The 15,505-nt window shown below is 50.4% G+C and overlaps 1 protein-coding gene across 1 annotated transcript in view; it reads left to right on the forward strand.

The window, feature by feature from the left end:
• The first annotated feature begins 4,716 nt into the window (after nucleotides 1-4,716).
• The window catches only part of NOVA2 (neuro-oncological ventral antigen 2), a 31,860-nt gene continuing 21,071 nt past the window's right edge, over nucleotides 4,717-15,505 (forward strand). The window contains exons 1-3 of the mRNA XM_008578606.1: nucleotides 4,717-4,910; nucleotides 5,086-5,177; nucleotides 14,256-14,399. Coding sequence (XP_008576828.1) covers nucleotides 4,717-4,910; nucleotides 5,086-5,177; nucleotides 14,256-14,399 — 430 coding nt within the window. The remainder of the gene's footprint in view (nucleotides 4,911-5,085; nucleotides 5,178-14,255; nucleotides 14,400-15,505) is intronic.

Raw genomic sequence — 15,505 nt, forward strand, 5'->3', positions numbered from 1 at the left:
TGATTCTCTCTTAACTCAGAGTCAAAGCTGAGTCTTTACAGTAGCCCTCAAGACTCCACACAGCCTGCTCCCTGCCTGACTCTCTGGCGGCAGCCCTCTCACTCTCCCTCTCCCCGACTCTTCTCCAGCTTCCCTGGGCTCCTTGCCCTTCCTCCAACATGCCAGGCATGCTGCTACCTCAGGGCCTTTGTACCTGCTGTTCCCTCTGCCTGGACTGCTCTTTCCCCAAAGACCCACATGACCCACTGCCTCACTTCCTTCAGGCCTTTGCTCAGATGCCACCTCCTCAGTAAGATCTTTTCTGTATGCCCTGTTCAAAACTGCAGCCAGCCCCTCCATCCCATACCCTCCCCCTCCTCCCTTTCTTTGATGTATTTTCTTCACGGCCTTTACCATCACCTAACATCCTATATGTCTTACTTCCTCTGCTTGTTTATTGTTTATCTCCCTAGAATGTGAGCTCATGAGGCCAGGAATTTGTGTCTGTTTTATTTACTACTATACATCTGGTGCCTAGAATGGTGCCCAATGTATAGGAAGGGCTCAATATTTGCCAAGTGGATGAATATCTGCCTTGAGTGTTGGTGCTCATCACCACTATACGTTTTTTGTGCAAAGCACTGAGGTACCTGCTTTCTGTGTTGACTTCTAATCATATCCCTTATCTCCTCTATCCATGCCAAGGTGTCCAGGCAAAGAAGCCCTCTTCCCTAGAGTCTGCTCTGGCTCCATCCCAGCCCCAGTCTGGACCCTTCCTCTCCATCACCCTTTTGATGCTCATGTCAATTCCTTGCTTAAAATCCTCAAGGGACTCAAGGACTCCACCTCACAACCTCCACACAGGGTTTTGCATACTGTTGGTCACAAATGGTTAGTGGGCTGCAAAATCAACCAGCATTTTTCAATAGAAAAGAATGGATCAGATTCTGTGCACATAGTGTAGACATAACATAGACTAAGATATAGGTGAAGTATGGTTTCATGAGACATTTCAGTTTTGTTTTTTGTTTTTTTTAAAGATGACCGGTAAGGGGATCTTAACCCTTGACTTGGTGTTGTCAGCACCACGCTCAGCCAGTGAGCGAACCGGCCATCCCTATGTGGGATCCGAACCCGGGGCCTTGGTGTTATCAGCACCGCACTCTCCCGAGTGAGCCACGGGCCGGCCCGACATTTCAGTTTTATATGCATTGCATCATGATGTAAGTACACTTCTTACTGTGAGTCAAAAAAGCTTGCAAAGCCCTGCACTACACAGTCCTACCTCTCCTAAATCCCATGTACTGACTGGGTAAGCGACATTAATACCAGTTCAGATTTATCTCTTTCCTGACACCCATGCCAAGTGCTTTCACCTGCTTTAGACTGTGGACTCCTCGTCACACCCTGAGCATGGTTATGATTACCATTTGACAGATGGCAAGACTGACGTATGGACTGAAGCTGGGAAGGGCTGGGAAGGAGAGGAGCAGGGCTTGAGCTCCAGCCAGCCTCCCCCACAAGCCTGCACCTGTAACACCTGCCCACCTGCCCACTTGCCCAGCCCCTTCCAATCAGCTCCCCACCTTCACAAAGCACTCCAGTGTGCCAGCCTGTCCTTGGAGCGCCACAGGTGCAAGCTGCCTCATAGTCCCTCCCAACATCATAGCCAGCAACAATGTTTCAACCCACATTTTGCAGGCTAGAAAACAGAGGCCTTTCACCCCAGAAAACAAAAGCTAGAAAGCATTTCCTAGAATCCACCATTTTGTCATCTTTCTCCAAAGTCTCCTCTTTGAGAGGCAGAAGAGAGAAATCGCTGATAATATGTCTTTGACTACCTAGGTTCAAATCCCACGCTTCAGAACTTTGTAGCTGTATGACCCCAGCTCTCTGGGCCTCAGTTTCCTTTTCTCCAAAATGAGGATAATAATAGTAACCTACCATAAGGTCATGCTTAAGACTTAAATAAGTTAAAATACTTACAAAGTTCTTAGAACAGTGACCACCCCTTGGTTGGAGAATCTTCCCAACAGTCCTATGTAATTGGAGTATTTTTTGCCCTCCAACTTTTTATATTTTGCCCTCCACAGAGAAGAGAAGGTCCTTGCCTGAGTTCACACAGCTAGAAAGTGGGAAAGTCAGAATTTGGATGTAAACCTCCCTAAACTTTTAACCCCCAAGTCACAACAGTCCTTTAAAGGGAATTATTAGAGCATGGTGTTATAACCAAGGTCAAGAGTTCAGATCCCCTTACTGGCCAGCTGCCAAAAATAAATAAACAAATAAATAAATAGGAATTAGTATTAACAGCAACAGCACAGATATTTTCCAAATTAAAAGAATGTGAGACTCAGAGAGAGTAAGGACACGCCCAAGTCACACAGCATGTAAGGGCAGAGCCTGGATTCAAACCCAGGTTCGTACATGGCCAGGTGCAGGTTGATCTTCGCCCCAATGAGCCCCTCCATACAGACAGGGTGGGAGAAAAGAGTAGGCTCAGAGCCGCCCCTGCCCCAGCTTGGTCAGGGTCTCTGGTGTCCCCGACTCTGGCCCCTGCCCAGGCTAGGGTGACCACTCCCCTGAAAGCTCTGGAATGGAGGCACTGGGGCGGCACGGATGATGGCAGAGGGGGCTGAGTCCTCTGATTGGGGCCGTGCAATCCCCCAGGATTTGGTGCTTGGAAAGCTGACGTTGGGTTGCTATGGTGATGGGTTTGGGGTGGTTGCCATGGCAGCAGAACTAGCCTAGGTTTAAAAATATCTTGGAGGAGGTTTGTGTTTGTGTGTGAGTGTGCCTGCATGATCGACCATGCTGTTGTGTGTGTCCAAATAAGAGGACTTGGGGGGGCAGTGCAGAGTTCGGGCTGCGGGTGTGACTGGGCATGGGGGCTGAGCAGCACACAGCACAGTATGTGTGTCTTGTGTGTCGCAGAGTGGCCCGTGAGGTCTGGTCTTGTGTGCATTAGACTATGTGTGCCAGGTATCTAAATGTGTGTGTTTACCTAATTTGTGTGCAAGGCATGACTGAGTCATTCTATACATCACATGTCCCTGACCTGTATGTCTTATGTACCATAGGCCATGCATGTCTTGTGGCTTTGATCGTGTCTTTGTAACTTCTTAGGGTGTGTGGGGCCAACTGTGGAGTTATTGTGTCACTGAATATGTGCACCTGCGCATATTTGAATATTAGATGTGACTACGTGGATATTGATGTATGTCTATTTGTGTGTGAGAACCTGTGCTGTGGCTTTGGATCCACATGACTGAATGTGCCTTATGGCTGAGTGTGTGTGTGTCTGTGTGCTTGTGTGTGCATGCCTATCCCCTGTGAGTGTGCCTGTGTGAAACTGTGTTGAGTCCATGCACCTGTGTATCTGCAGTAGGGCCTGTGTGACTGTGTGTGTGTGAGTGGGGAACTTCACACCCAGTTCCATGGATGTTGGGATATGTACCTGTGTCATGTGAGCATATGTGACTAAAAGGGTCTAAGGTGTGGATCTCAGCCTGACCCCAGAATCTCCCTACATCCCTCTTGCCTCTTCCTGGTCTCCATGGCAACTAGGTCCTCAGCTCCCTCCAGGAAGATGGAGGGGGAGGATCCAGACTGCAGTGGACCACATCTCCCTCCCATCCCCCTTGGCTCTGGGGACAATGGGGGGAGGGGACAGATGGGCGGCCACCCCATCCACTCCAGGCCATCTGCTACCCCCTCCATCCTAGGGACCTGGGGCATGGCAAGGGAGGAGCTGGGAGTGGGAGTGGAGCAGATCCCACTGCCACAGATCCCCCAGCTGCCACAATTACCCCATTCACATCCCCTCTGAGCTTATTCTTGCCTCTGGCTGATGTAGGAAGTAAAGAACCCTTGGTGAACAGGAATCTAGGGAGAAGAAAATTTAGGTATCAGAAAACATGGAATATTATTAATGATCTATTCTAAGGAAGAGCCCTTTACTTCCAATGACTTCGGGCTCTGAAGTTAAGCTTGTCCTCTGTTCAAATCACTGTTCTATCTCTGTCTAGCTGTGTACCCTTGCAGAAGCCACACTCTATGTCCCAGGATCTCCACCTCATCATCTGAAAATCAGGTTTTCTTTGTTTTACATGAACAGTAATACTTACTCTACAGGGGCCAAGACCGTTTTGTTCCCTGTTGTATCCTAGCGTTTGGGACAGTGCCTGGCACTGAGTGGGTGGACAATAAGTACTGCTGATTGAGCTGAGAGACAGTTGTTCGCCAAGCTCAATGCTACATGCTTTAACTCAGGTGTTCATTTTATTCAATCCTGAGCCCTTGCAGCAACCCTGTTTAGATTCTTCAAGGGACGGATGTAAAGTTTGAGAAGGAACTTCCCAGCTGTCAGGGTTGGGAGGCACTGTAAAGACAGAATTCCTAACCTGACCTAGTGAAGTCAGGTCTTTGAGGCTCAGTTTCCTCATCTGTAAAATGGGAATAAGTACCTCACAGATTTGTTTGCTCTGGGATTAAATGCGATAATATCTGTGAAGCGCTTACTAGAACCGGACCTGGCACACAGTATAAGTGCTCAATAAACGTTCATTAAACGTGAGGAGTGAGGAGGTGTGAAGGAAGCCCAGGGTCCTCATTGTAGCCTGGGGGTGTCCGGTCTCTCTCTCCTCGGCTGAGAGGGGCGTGGCCAACCGAGAGGGATGCGGTCCAGGCTTCAAGGGTGAACCAATGGGGGCGCCGAGGGGCGTGGCCCTGGTCGGTATGGGCGTGCCCTCGCGCGAGTGGGAGGGGCCAGGCCGCTGTGGGAGCCTCCGGGAAGAAGATGCTCGGGCCCGCAGCCGCCGCCAGCCCCGTCGCCGCTGTCTCCCGCGCCCGCTGCCCCCGGGGCCCCCACTAACGGCCGCCTCCGATTCCCACCTCCGGCCCCGCTCCTCCGGCCCCCCGCCCCAAGCAGGGTCTGGGGGGCTCGGCCCTCTGCCCAGAGAAGCAAAGAAGGGGAATCCCGTCCCCCAAGTGGCGCGGCCAGTCCCCGGCCTCCGTGATCTTGAGAGAGACCCCACCCCTCAGTTCTCTCCGGGCCCTAGCGGAGACCCCTTTTGCCCTCCCATCCTGCTCACATCCGCTCTCCAGGCTCCGTCAGCCCCCCAGAACCAGCTCCCTCCCTCCTTCCCTCCTTCCCTCTCCGGGGTTCGGGGCTGAGAGCTTTGTCTGCTATGGGGGGGGTAAGTGTCCTTGCGGGGGGTGGGGGCGCAGAGGATGGGGGGCGTGGGTACCTCTGGGCGGGTGTCTATGTGTCCTTGAGGGGTGTCTGATGTGACCCTTTCGGGGCAGGGGTGTTCCCCAGGCTTGTGAGTCCTGGCGGGGGGAGGGGAAGGCGTAAAGGAGGCCTCTGGACCCGAAGCTTCTCAGCCTCTCTCCCTGGGGATGTCCTGAGCAAGGGTTGTCCCAGAGGGAGGCATGTGTGGGCCATGGGCGGGATCATGCGTGGAGACAGGCTGGTGGGTGTGTTGGGTGAAATGGACGAAAGGGTGGGTGTGTAAAGCTAGGTGGGAGAATGTGAGTCTAGGACAGGTGTGTGTGTGTGTGTGTGTGTGTGCCCCGTAAAGCCTGGATGTGTGACATTAGGGATCGTGGATATGACAGGATAGACGGGGTGTGTGTATAAGAGTCAGGGCTAGAGGAGAGGGGCTGGGCTCCATGTTTGAGACCCTTGAGAGGGTATTGTGACAAGGGAAGGTGTATGCTTGTCACCCCAGAGGGGGCTGTAGCAAAGTGTGACACATGACTGAGAGGATGTATGTGACACGCAAAGGGGTGTGCGGGGAAGGCCGAATGGGCTGGCCCTGGGTGTGAGCCATGAGAGGCTGTGTGGATCTGGGGAAAGTGGGTCAGTGTGTGTGGCACAGGCGTGGCTGGGGCGGAGTGGGACCAGGAGAAGCTGGTAAGGGGATGTGACAAGAAAGGGTGTGGGTGTGACTCCAGAGAGGCTGTGGCTGGGTGTGACACACGGAGGTGTGCAACAGTGACATCAGAGGGGGTGTGTGCAACAGGGAAAGGTGGATGTATGAGGAGAGAGAGGCTGGGGCTTGTGGGTGAAACCATGAGGGTGTGTAACAAGGAAAGGGAAGGATGGGTCCCCGTGTGATAGGGAATGCGTGCGTATGACAACCCAGGATCTATGTATGACACCTAAGTATGTGTACATGTGTAACAAGGGAAGGTGTGTGTGTGAAATGGCTGTGTGTGACACCAGAGATGGGATAATTCTGTGTGTATGACAAGGGAGGGCATTTGTGTGTGTGTGTGTGTGTGTGTGTGTGTGTGTGTGTGTGTGTGTGTGTGTGTGTTGGCTGCATGTTTGACAGCACAGGAGTGTGTGTGAGAGACCAGAGGGGCCCTCACTGTCTGTGTGATCTGAGGAGGTGTGCCTACCAGAGAAGAGCCAAGCTGCAAGCTCTAGGTGTATGCCGTGCCATTGGGGAACTCAGGAAAGAAGTCTGGTTTGTTGGGGTCCTCAGAGCCTAGCCCCCTCCAGCTCCCTAGAAGGAGGGAGAGCCTAGAGCAGAGAAGCCCCTCCCTGTGGTCACCTTAGCCAAAATCTCCACTTCCTCTGGCCTTTTCCTCCGGATGGGAGAGGATGGCCTCGGTCAGAGTGCACCCTTCCCTCTGCACCAGGCACTGAAGTGGATGGAGCGAAGTCCTCCTACCTTCTCCCCTCAGATGAATACAAGCAGAGTCTCTTCCTCTTATCCCAGGCCCCCCCACCTCCATCCAGGTGGGACAGGAACCAGGGACCCCCTGGATGCCTGCGAGGGTGTCCAGCAGAAATTGGAGGAAAAGGAAGTTGGGGGAGAAGTGGGAGGGAGTTTCCTGTTCTTCTTCCTGCTCCACCACCCCCAGCACACACATGAATATGTCCCCGCCGACTTCCTTCCCTCCTTCCTGCCCCACTGCATTCCCAGTCCTGGAGAGAGTCGGGGACCCAGGAGGTCCCTGAGCCTAGGCTGGCTGTTCAGTCCTCCCCACCCTTCTCTTAAAGGGGCTGAGATGCTCAAAATCTGATCTCTCAGCAGCACAATGTTATAATAATGCTGCTGCTGCTGCTGCTGCCAGTGACCGTCATATCTACCTAATTGGCATCTACTAGGACTCAGGCTCTGAGATATGGGTTCATTCCTCAAAACAACCCTCAGGGGAGATGATTTGAGCTGCTTTTTACAGATGAGGAAAACTAAGATTCAGTGAAATGAAACTACTTGCCCAGCGTCACTTAGCTCCTAAGGGGTTGAGCTAAGATTTATCCAACCCTTGGCTGCCTGGTTCCAGAGCTCGTACACTTAACCACTGTGCTATCCTGCCTCCCTCAGTAGTGGAGAAATTAGGACAAGCATTTAGGGACCACCTCCTCTGGACTTTCTCCCACCTTCTCTCCCATTTACCCATGAGGAAACTGAGGCTGGATGAGATGAAAAGAGACAGTCCTCCATTGATAGAAACACTCAAGGGCAGAGCTGGGCAAGGGCCCAGGACTCTGATCTCAAAATTGAGGACTCCTTTCTTTTTTTTTTTTTTTTTTTTAAAGATGACCAGTAAGGGGATCTTAACCCTTGACTTGGTGTTGTCAGCACCACGCTCACTCTGTGAGCAAACCGGCCATCCCTATATGGGATCCGAACCCGTGGCCTTGGTGTTATCAGCACCGCACTCTCCTGAGTGAGCCACGGGCCGGCCCCCGAGGACTCCTTTCAATAATATACCTTCTTGGCTGTGGGATGTTGAGTCAACTCCTCCCCTTTTCTAAGCCTCAGTGTTCCCCTCTGCCAAATGGGGGAATAACAATAACCACAGTGATAATAGTAATAATAGGTACCAATATTATTCCTTAATGTCTTACATGCAATTTCATATAAATCTCCCAACACTCTGTGGTATAATAATAATAAATTATAATAATGGCTAACATTTATGGTGCTACAATGTGCCAGGAAGCATTATGGAAAGTCCTTGACATCTATCAATCATTCAATCCTTCAACAATTATGTTATGTTACCCGTCTTACAAATGAAAAATGAAGGCACAGAGAGGTTAAGTAACTTGCCCAAGATCAGTCAGCTAATAAGAGGTGCAGTCATGATTTGAACTCAGGAGGCTGGCTCCATTTTGTGGGTAGACACTATAGTGAACCCATTTTCAGGTGAGGAAACTGAGGCTTAAAGGGGTGAGGGACTTCTCCAGAGTGCCACAGCATGTAGTTGCAGACTGGACAGATCAGGCTCTTGCCCTCATTGCCAGCCTGCCCTCCTGCAGGGCAGATGGGAGAAATGGAGGAGATGGTGGCTGTTCAAACTGGCTTCTGGGCACTATGACTGGTTGGCAGACACCACTGGGAGGAAGACAAGGGACTCAGGGCAGGAGGACTTGGGTGAAGAGTTTGGATGGAAACCCCAATCAGGGACTCATCAGAGAAATAAATGACTCCAGTCTTGTGGGACAATAACAAAGTGTGTTCCCCTTGAGTACAGATCATAACTCTTAAGCTGCAACAGCTGCAACTATAGTGGCCCCCATATTCCTGACTGTGTTCCCACCTTGGTCACCCTCAAAAGTTTAGAAAAAGCAAAAACAAAACAAAACAAAAAAATGCCATATACATACATGTGCACACTTATCTTAACCCAAACATATTTTAGTCAGGTCTTGCTCCTAACATCCCTTGCTCTTTGATACAAGGCAGTGTCACCAGGGTTAAGAGCCCGAGAATGAGACCTGTCAGTGTTCAGGTCTCGTTACTGTCAGGTGCTTGGTGTGGAATCCTCAGGCAAGTTATTTTACTGCTCTGAGCCTCAGTCTCCTTATCTATAAAATGGGGACAATAAGATCTACCTCTTTGGGTTGTTGTGTGCATTAAATGAAATCGCATATGTAAAGCACATAGCATAATGCATGGCAGATGCTAAGTGCTCAATAAACAATAGCTACCATTATTATCAGCGCCACTGAGAATGTCATTTTTTTTTTTTTTGCCATCCAATGGTGATTCACCCCAAGGAAATCGTACTCCAGCCACCTTTCTCTCACTCAGACACAGTCACATCAACCACAGCGTTATACGTGCAGACATCTTATCCCTACAGAAGCACACCCCAGTTGTATTGCATTTTTCACACAAACAGGCAACACCATCATTCACAGAAAGACATGGTACGCCTGACACCCCACCCCACCTCAGCAGTCCCATTCCCACATCACACCCTGTCTTGTCTTCCACCAACAGCACCCCACACACTTCCAATGACAGTACCAATATCACAGCCCAGCCTCCTCAAACCTGCATACAGCATATCTACTCGCCCATCCCCAACCCTCAAACAAGAACAGGTATCTGAGGACAACACTCCAACTTTGGTTCCCTTCAGACAAACTGCCACCAAAACTAGCACCTCTACATCCTACATCCCTTCAGCTCTACTTTTGTCATTAATGACCCACAAAGATCAAAGCCACCTTACAGGGTCAACTCTCTGACTATAAGATGTGCCCCTCTTACTACAACACCCCAAATCTCTTGGCTAGGCAGACATTATTTATGGAGTGAGGGAAGCATTGGTTGATTTTTTTTAAAGCCTCCAGGAGCATCCCTGAGGGAGGTGGGCAAAAAAGGGAAGGGGAGGCCAGAGACTCCGTGACTAGAAGGGGAAATACAGCCCTCCCCAGGGTGGAAATGCTTGAAATTGCAGCAAGAGAGAAACAGGTTAATCAGGAGAGCAGAAGTTGTCTTCTTCACTTCTTTATGTCCTGTAATCGGGTAGAGGGAGCTTCCTGCACCCCAAAGGAAGAGCTAACAGGGAGGTGGGAGTGGGTGGGTGCAGAGTTCTGGCATTTAGATTCTTCTTCAGTAGAAGGAAGAACTTTCTCATAGGCAGAGCCTTGGTTGTTCAAACAGGGTGGGAATGCGTGAAATCTGAGGGCTCTGATTTCAGCTGAGGGCATGTATCGCCCTTGCTGCAAGGAAGGCTGGGAAATAGAGACCTGGCTTCTTCCTGGGGAAGATGGGCACACGGTGGGAAATGCCCCCAATCAGGAAGGATGTGCAGAAGATTCTGGAAGGACCCAGAACAGACTGATTGATGTCTACCATGAGGACTCCTCAAACTTAATGTTCTGCGTTTCTACAGACAGGAGATCTCGGCCTGAGGAGGGGGTCCCCAGAAGCCAGATTTTCAATAGTCTGGTACAGAGACCACCAAGCACTCGCGAGGTGGTTAAGGTGGTTGATAGACAAACTTTTTTTTTTCTTTTCAACCATCATATATTTATATTAATGTACTTTGGGGTGGATGGGAGGGAACATAACCAGCTTTTCAAACTCCAATTATGAGCAATGATTTTTAAATTTCCTCTTTAAACATATGCACTTAAATTTTAAAAGCAATTTAGAGGAAATGGACCTTATCGGTCTGGTTCCCTGCTGTATCCCCAGCACCTAACACGAGGACTGGCACATAGTGGGTGACCAGGAAGGATTTGTTGAAGGAGGGGAGGGAAGAGTGAGAGAAAAGGAAGGAAATAGTAATACAGAGGGACATACGATGGGAAAAATTCAAGAAGGTGGTATGAGAAAGAAAGGAGTTAGAGATGCTGAGGCGGGAGAATGGGCACAGGTCCTCATTTGTATCAGTGAGAGGAAATTTCTCCTCCAAGAAGCAGGGAAGGCTTGGGGCAGCCCCCTGGGGGGACAGAGTATGCAGGAAGTGGGGCATCCCCTCCTTTCCCCTTAGTGTTCATTCTGGAGCACTTACCACGTGCCAGACACTGTGACAAGAACTTGACTGTGTTCATCGTGTAGGTAACACTAATAACGATATCTAACATTTCTCAAGTGCTCTGAGTGCCTGAGACCTTCCTAAGGACTTTCCATTTTGCCATTTACCGTCTCACAATAACCCTGTGAGGTAGTGCTATCGTGATCCCCATGTTATAGATGAGGAAACAGGCCCAAAGAGGTGAGGGGACTTGCCCAAGGCCACACAGCCTGTCACTGACAAAATTCACACTTAGTCTAGGGTTGTTTCTGCCATTTCATTTGGAAGTTCTCAGACAAATCCTAAGGACTTTCCATTTTGCCATTTACCGTCTCACAATAACACTGTGAGGTAGTGCTATCGTGATCCCCATGTTATAGATGAGGAAACAGGCCCAAAGAGGTGAGGGGACTTGCCCACGTCCACACAGCCTGTCATTGACAAAATTCACACTTAGTCTAGGGTTGTTTCTGCCATTTCATTTGGAAGTTCTCAGACAAAGCTTGAAGAAATGCAACAGACAGGGAGAAGCAAGTGGGGAGGGAACCATCCCCAGTTTCCTTCATAGAAGATGAACACCTCCCACCCTCAAGAGGGGAGCCGGGGGAGAAGCCCTGGCTGGAGAGAAGACGGGGAGGGAATGTGAAGAAGGAGAAGGAGGATGGAGTCCTAAGGATTAGTGAGAATTCCCTCCCCATCTTTCTGAGCCTTCCGGAGATTTTTAAAAAAAAAAAAAAAAATTCTGTGACAGGTTTAGGGGTGGAGGTGGGGTAGGCAACACCTCCGTGATCCCAGGGAAGAAAGTGAACTTAGGAGGGGTCAGGATGAGTGATGGAAAGGTACCCTGAGGGGTTAATTGCCTAATAGGCTTGATGGTCTGATTAGGCAAGTTTAAGAGGATTGCTTTAGGCTCAAGGAAACTCCTTAATTCTGGACCCCCACCCCCATAACTGCAAGTGCCACATCCAGCCCCTCTTCCCTACAACCCCATCTTAAACACATCAGGGAATCCAGAACCTTTCATCTTAAGAGACCAGGCAGAGATGGGCAGGACTCCCAGCCCCAACCTGCCTCCACTTTTACTAGAGCAGTTTCTCTTTTATCTGCTCTGGATGCTGGGATTTCATGTGAGACATTGAAAATAGACTCACTTCGCTTAAAAGAAAAAGTTGAAAAAACACTGGGGGATGGTTTAAGTCTTTAAGATTTGGAAGTGGAATGGCCTGACTCCTCCCTTTTCCCAGTGTTTATTGCATACCTAAGTGCTTGTACACTGTTGAAGTCCCTGGGACACAGGGGTAAGCTCTATTAACATGGCCCGTGAGGGACCTCTGTGATACATTGCTCTTACAGCATGACACAAGGGGATCCATCCCATCCTCAGGATTTAAGAAACACTTCCAAGAAGAAGCAATATTTGAGTGGAGACCTAGAAGACAAGAGGAATTCCCTAGGGGAAAGAAGTGCCCGACAGGCAGAGAGAATGTGCAAAGGCCCTGAGGTGGGAAAGAGCAGCGAACCTTTGAGGCACAGAAAGGACAATGAGTCTGATGTCCATAGAGAAAGATGAGGAAGTGAAGCTGGAAAGGTGGGCAGGACCCAACCACATAGGGTCTTATACTTAGAAGGCTCCAGAGTTTCTGCCCTGGGAGCACTTAGGGGAAATAGTTTGGTTAGAAGGCAGGAGAGGTTAGGGACTTGCCTTCAGGCTGCATTAACAAAATGCTTTATGCATGGCCATGAAAATTGGTCATTAACAAAGAATGGCCAGAACCCCACAAACCACCACTGGCACCACCTCTAGGTCTTTGGGGCTGTCCTTGAACGTGTTGGTCTTTAGCCACCAGCAGTGGAGCATGTAAAGCAAGGGTGGGCCAAGACTGAATCAGAATTGGATTTGAATCTCCACCCAGCAACTATCTTGGTGCCCTTGGGCTGGTGACCTTGGACTAGTGCCTTTAATTCTCTGTGCCCCTCTGTGCCTCAGTTTCCTCTTGTGTAAAAATGGAGCTCATTCTACCCTCCTCACCAGGAGGTTGTGAGGAATGGACAAGATCGAGCTTGCGAAGCACTCAACACAGCACCTGGTCAAAAGTGAGTGTTCAGAACATCTTCAGTGTCCAGCCCTCCTCTGCCCCCCTCTCACTGCTTCCACCAGTCAGGCCGCTGTCACCACCTGCTGGGATCATTGCAGTCACCTCCTCACTGGGCCCCCACCTCTTCCACCATTGCTTTTCACAGCCTGCTCCCCTCACAGGCATCAAAGGAATGTTCTTAAAACCCAAGTCCGGGGCCAGCCCGTGGCTCACTCGGGAGAGTGCGGTGCTGATAACACCAAGGCCCCGGGTTCGGATCCCACATAGGGATGGCCGGTTCGCTCACTGGGTGAGCGTGGTGCTGACAACACCAAGTCAAGGGTTAAGATCCCCTTACCGGTCATCTTTAAAAAAAGAAAAAAAAACCCAAGTCCGATCACATCCCTTTGGTGGCTCCCGTCTCACTTGGAGCAAAAGCCGAAGACCTCACAGTGGCCCACATGCCTTAACACCCCACCGCCAGCACCCCTTTCTGCCCCATCATCTCCTTCCACTCTTCCCGTCTCACTCAGCCCCTGATGCAGTGGCCTCCTCACTCTTCCTCGAGCAACCTAGGCACAACCCCACCCCAGGGCCTTTGCACCTGCTCCACATGGCCACAGGATTTCATTCCTTCCTCCATAGCTTGGTCATCATAATGGCTCAGAACATGGACTGTGGAGCCAGGTTGGGTTCAAATCTCAGTTCTGCCACCTGCTAGCTATGTGAACTTGGGCAATCTCTTCACCTTTGTTTCCTCATCTGTAGAACGGATTTTTTCTAAGTGCCTCCCTCAGGACCAGTGTGAAAATTGAAAGGACTGGTATTTGTCATGTACTTGGAACACAGTCTAGTGTATATTAGGTGCTGTAGACGTGTGTGATGAATGAAGAATGTCACATTCTTGGGAAGGGCTTTCCTGGCCTCCTTATCTGACATTGCAGCCGTCTACCCTACTCTATCCCCCTTTCCTGCCTCTTTTTGTTTTCTTACTACAGTACTTACCACCATCTGAAATAAAATATATTGTCTGTCTCCTCCCTCTAGAAGAATGTAGCTGTATGAGCTCTTGGCTGAATCACTAAAACTCTTTGGGCCTTATTTGCCTCATTCACCCACAAGATCAGGGAGCTTTGTCTGTTTTCTTCGTGGTCGTTTCCTTAGACCTCAGGCACATTGCAGGTGCTCACTATTTGTTGGAAGGAAGGAAGGAAGGAGGGAGGGAAGGAGAGAGCAGGTGAATGAAGATCACTATTTGTATTATTTTCCTTACTGCTATTTTCATTGTCATTGCTCCTATGTGTTACTGCAGTCCCTGTTGTCTTCTCTGCCCACCCCGTCCTGGGCACCTCCCTGGAGGTGCCTTCCAAAGGTGAAGACCCCTCCCCTACTGATTCTCCTCCACCCTATGTGCCCCTGCAGAGGAAGGCGAATACTTCCTGAAGGTGCTGATCCCCAGCTACGCAGCAGGCTCCATCATTGGCAAGGGCGGGCAGACCATCGTGCAACTGCAGAAGGAGACGGGAGCCACCATCAAGCTCTCCAAGTCCAAAGACTTCTACCCTGGTGAGCCCCGGCCCAAGTCTCAGACCTACGTCCCTCCTTCTCCCTCCCACCTGGGCCCTGAATGAGGGGGAAAGGCCGCCCTAGGGGCAGTGACAGTGGTGGAAGGCCTTCCTTCCCCCTAAGGGACAGAGCTGTCCCCAGCCTTGAAGGGTCTGGCCAAGCAGATGGGGGTGGGGGCAGGGCAAGACAATGGGCCTGCTGCATATTCATGAGCTCATTTGCATGATGTGCTGGCAGATGTGTCCCTTCCCACACACCTGCCCCCTCAGGTCAGTTGGAGGAGCTAGGGTGGGGAGGGAGGCAGGTGTCAGGGCGTCCCTCAGGGATTGGGGGCCAGCCATCCATGTTACACATGCCCCCCCCACTCTCCCTTTGGATTTAAGTCAGCCCGTCTTGCCCAATCTCAGTATCTCTGGTTTTCTTTTTTTTAAGATGACCAGTAATCAGGGATTGGGGGCCAGCCATCCATGTTACACATGCCCCCCCCACTCTCCCTTTGGATTTCAGTCAGCCCGTCTTGCCCAATCTCAGTATCTCTGGTTTTCTTTTTTTTAAGATGACCAGTAACGGGATCTTAACCCTTGACTTGGTGTTGTCAGCACCACGCTCAGCCAGTGAGCTAACCGGCCATCCCTATATGGGATCCGAACCCGGGGCCTTGGTGTTATCAGCACCACACTCTCCCGAGTGAGCCACGGGCCGGCCCATTCTGTGTCATTCTTTATGTGCCTCTTTCTCATTCTGTTTCTGACTTTCCCATCTCTTGTTCCTTTAGTCTTCATTCCCATCTGCCTCTGTCTTCTCCTGCCCCTCTTTCTGCTCTTTCCTCTCTCCCTGTCTCTCTGGTTTTATCTACCTGTCTCTTGTCCTCTTAGTCTCCCATCCCATCTGTCTGTCTCTCTGGTTTTTTTGTTTTGTTTTGTTTTGCTTTTTTAAAAGATGACCGGTAAGGCGATCTCAACCCTTGACTTGGTGTTGTCAGCACCACGCTCTCCCAGTGAGCGAACCGGCCATCCCTATATGGGATCCGAACCCGGGGCCTTGGTGTTATCAGCACCACACTCTCCCGAGTGAGCCACGGGCCGGCCCATTTTGTGTGTTTTTTT

The sequence above is a fragment of the Galeopterus variegatus genome, unplaced genomic scaffold (assembly GCF_000696425.1).
Source record: "Galeopterus variegatus unplaced genomic scaffold, G_variegatus-3.0.2 Scaffold1725, whole genome shotgun sequence".
Taxonomy (NCBI): Eukaryota; Metazoa; Chordata; class Mammalia; order Dermoptera; family Cynocephalidae; genus Galeopterus; species Galeopterus variegatus.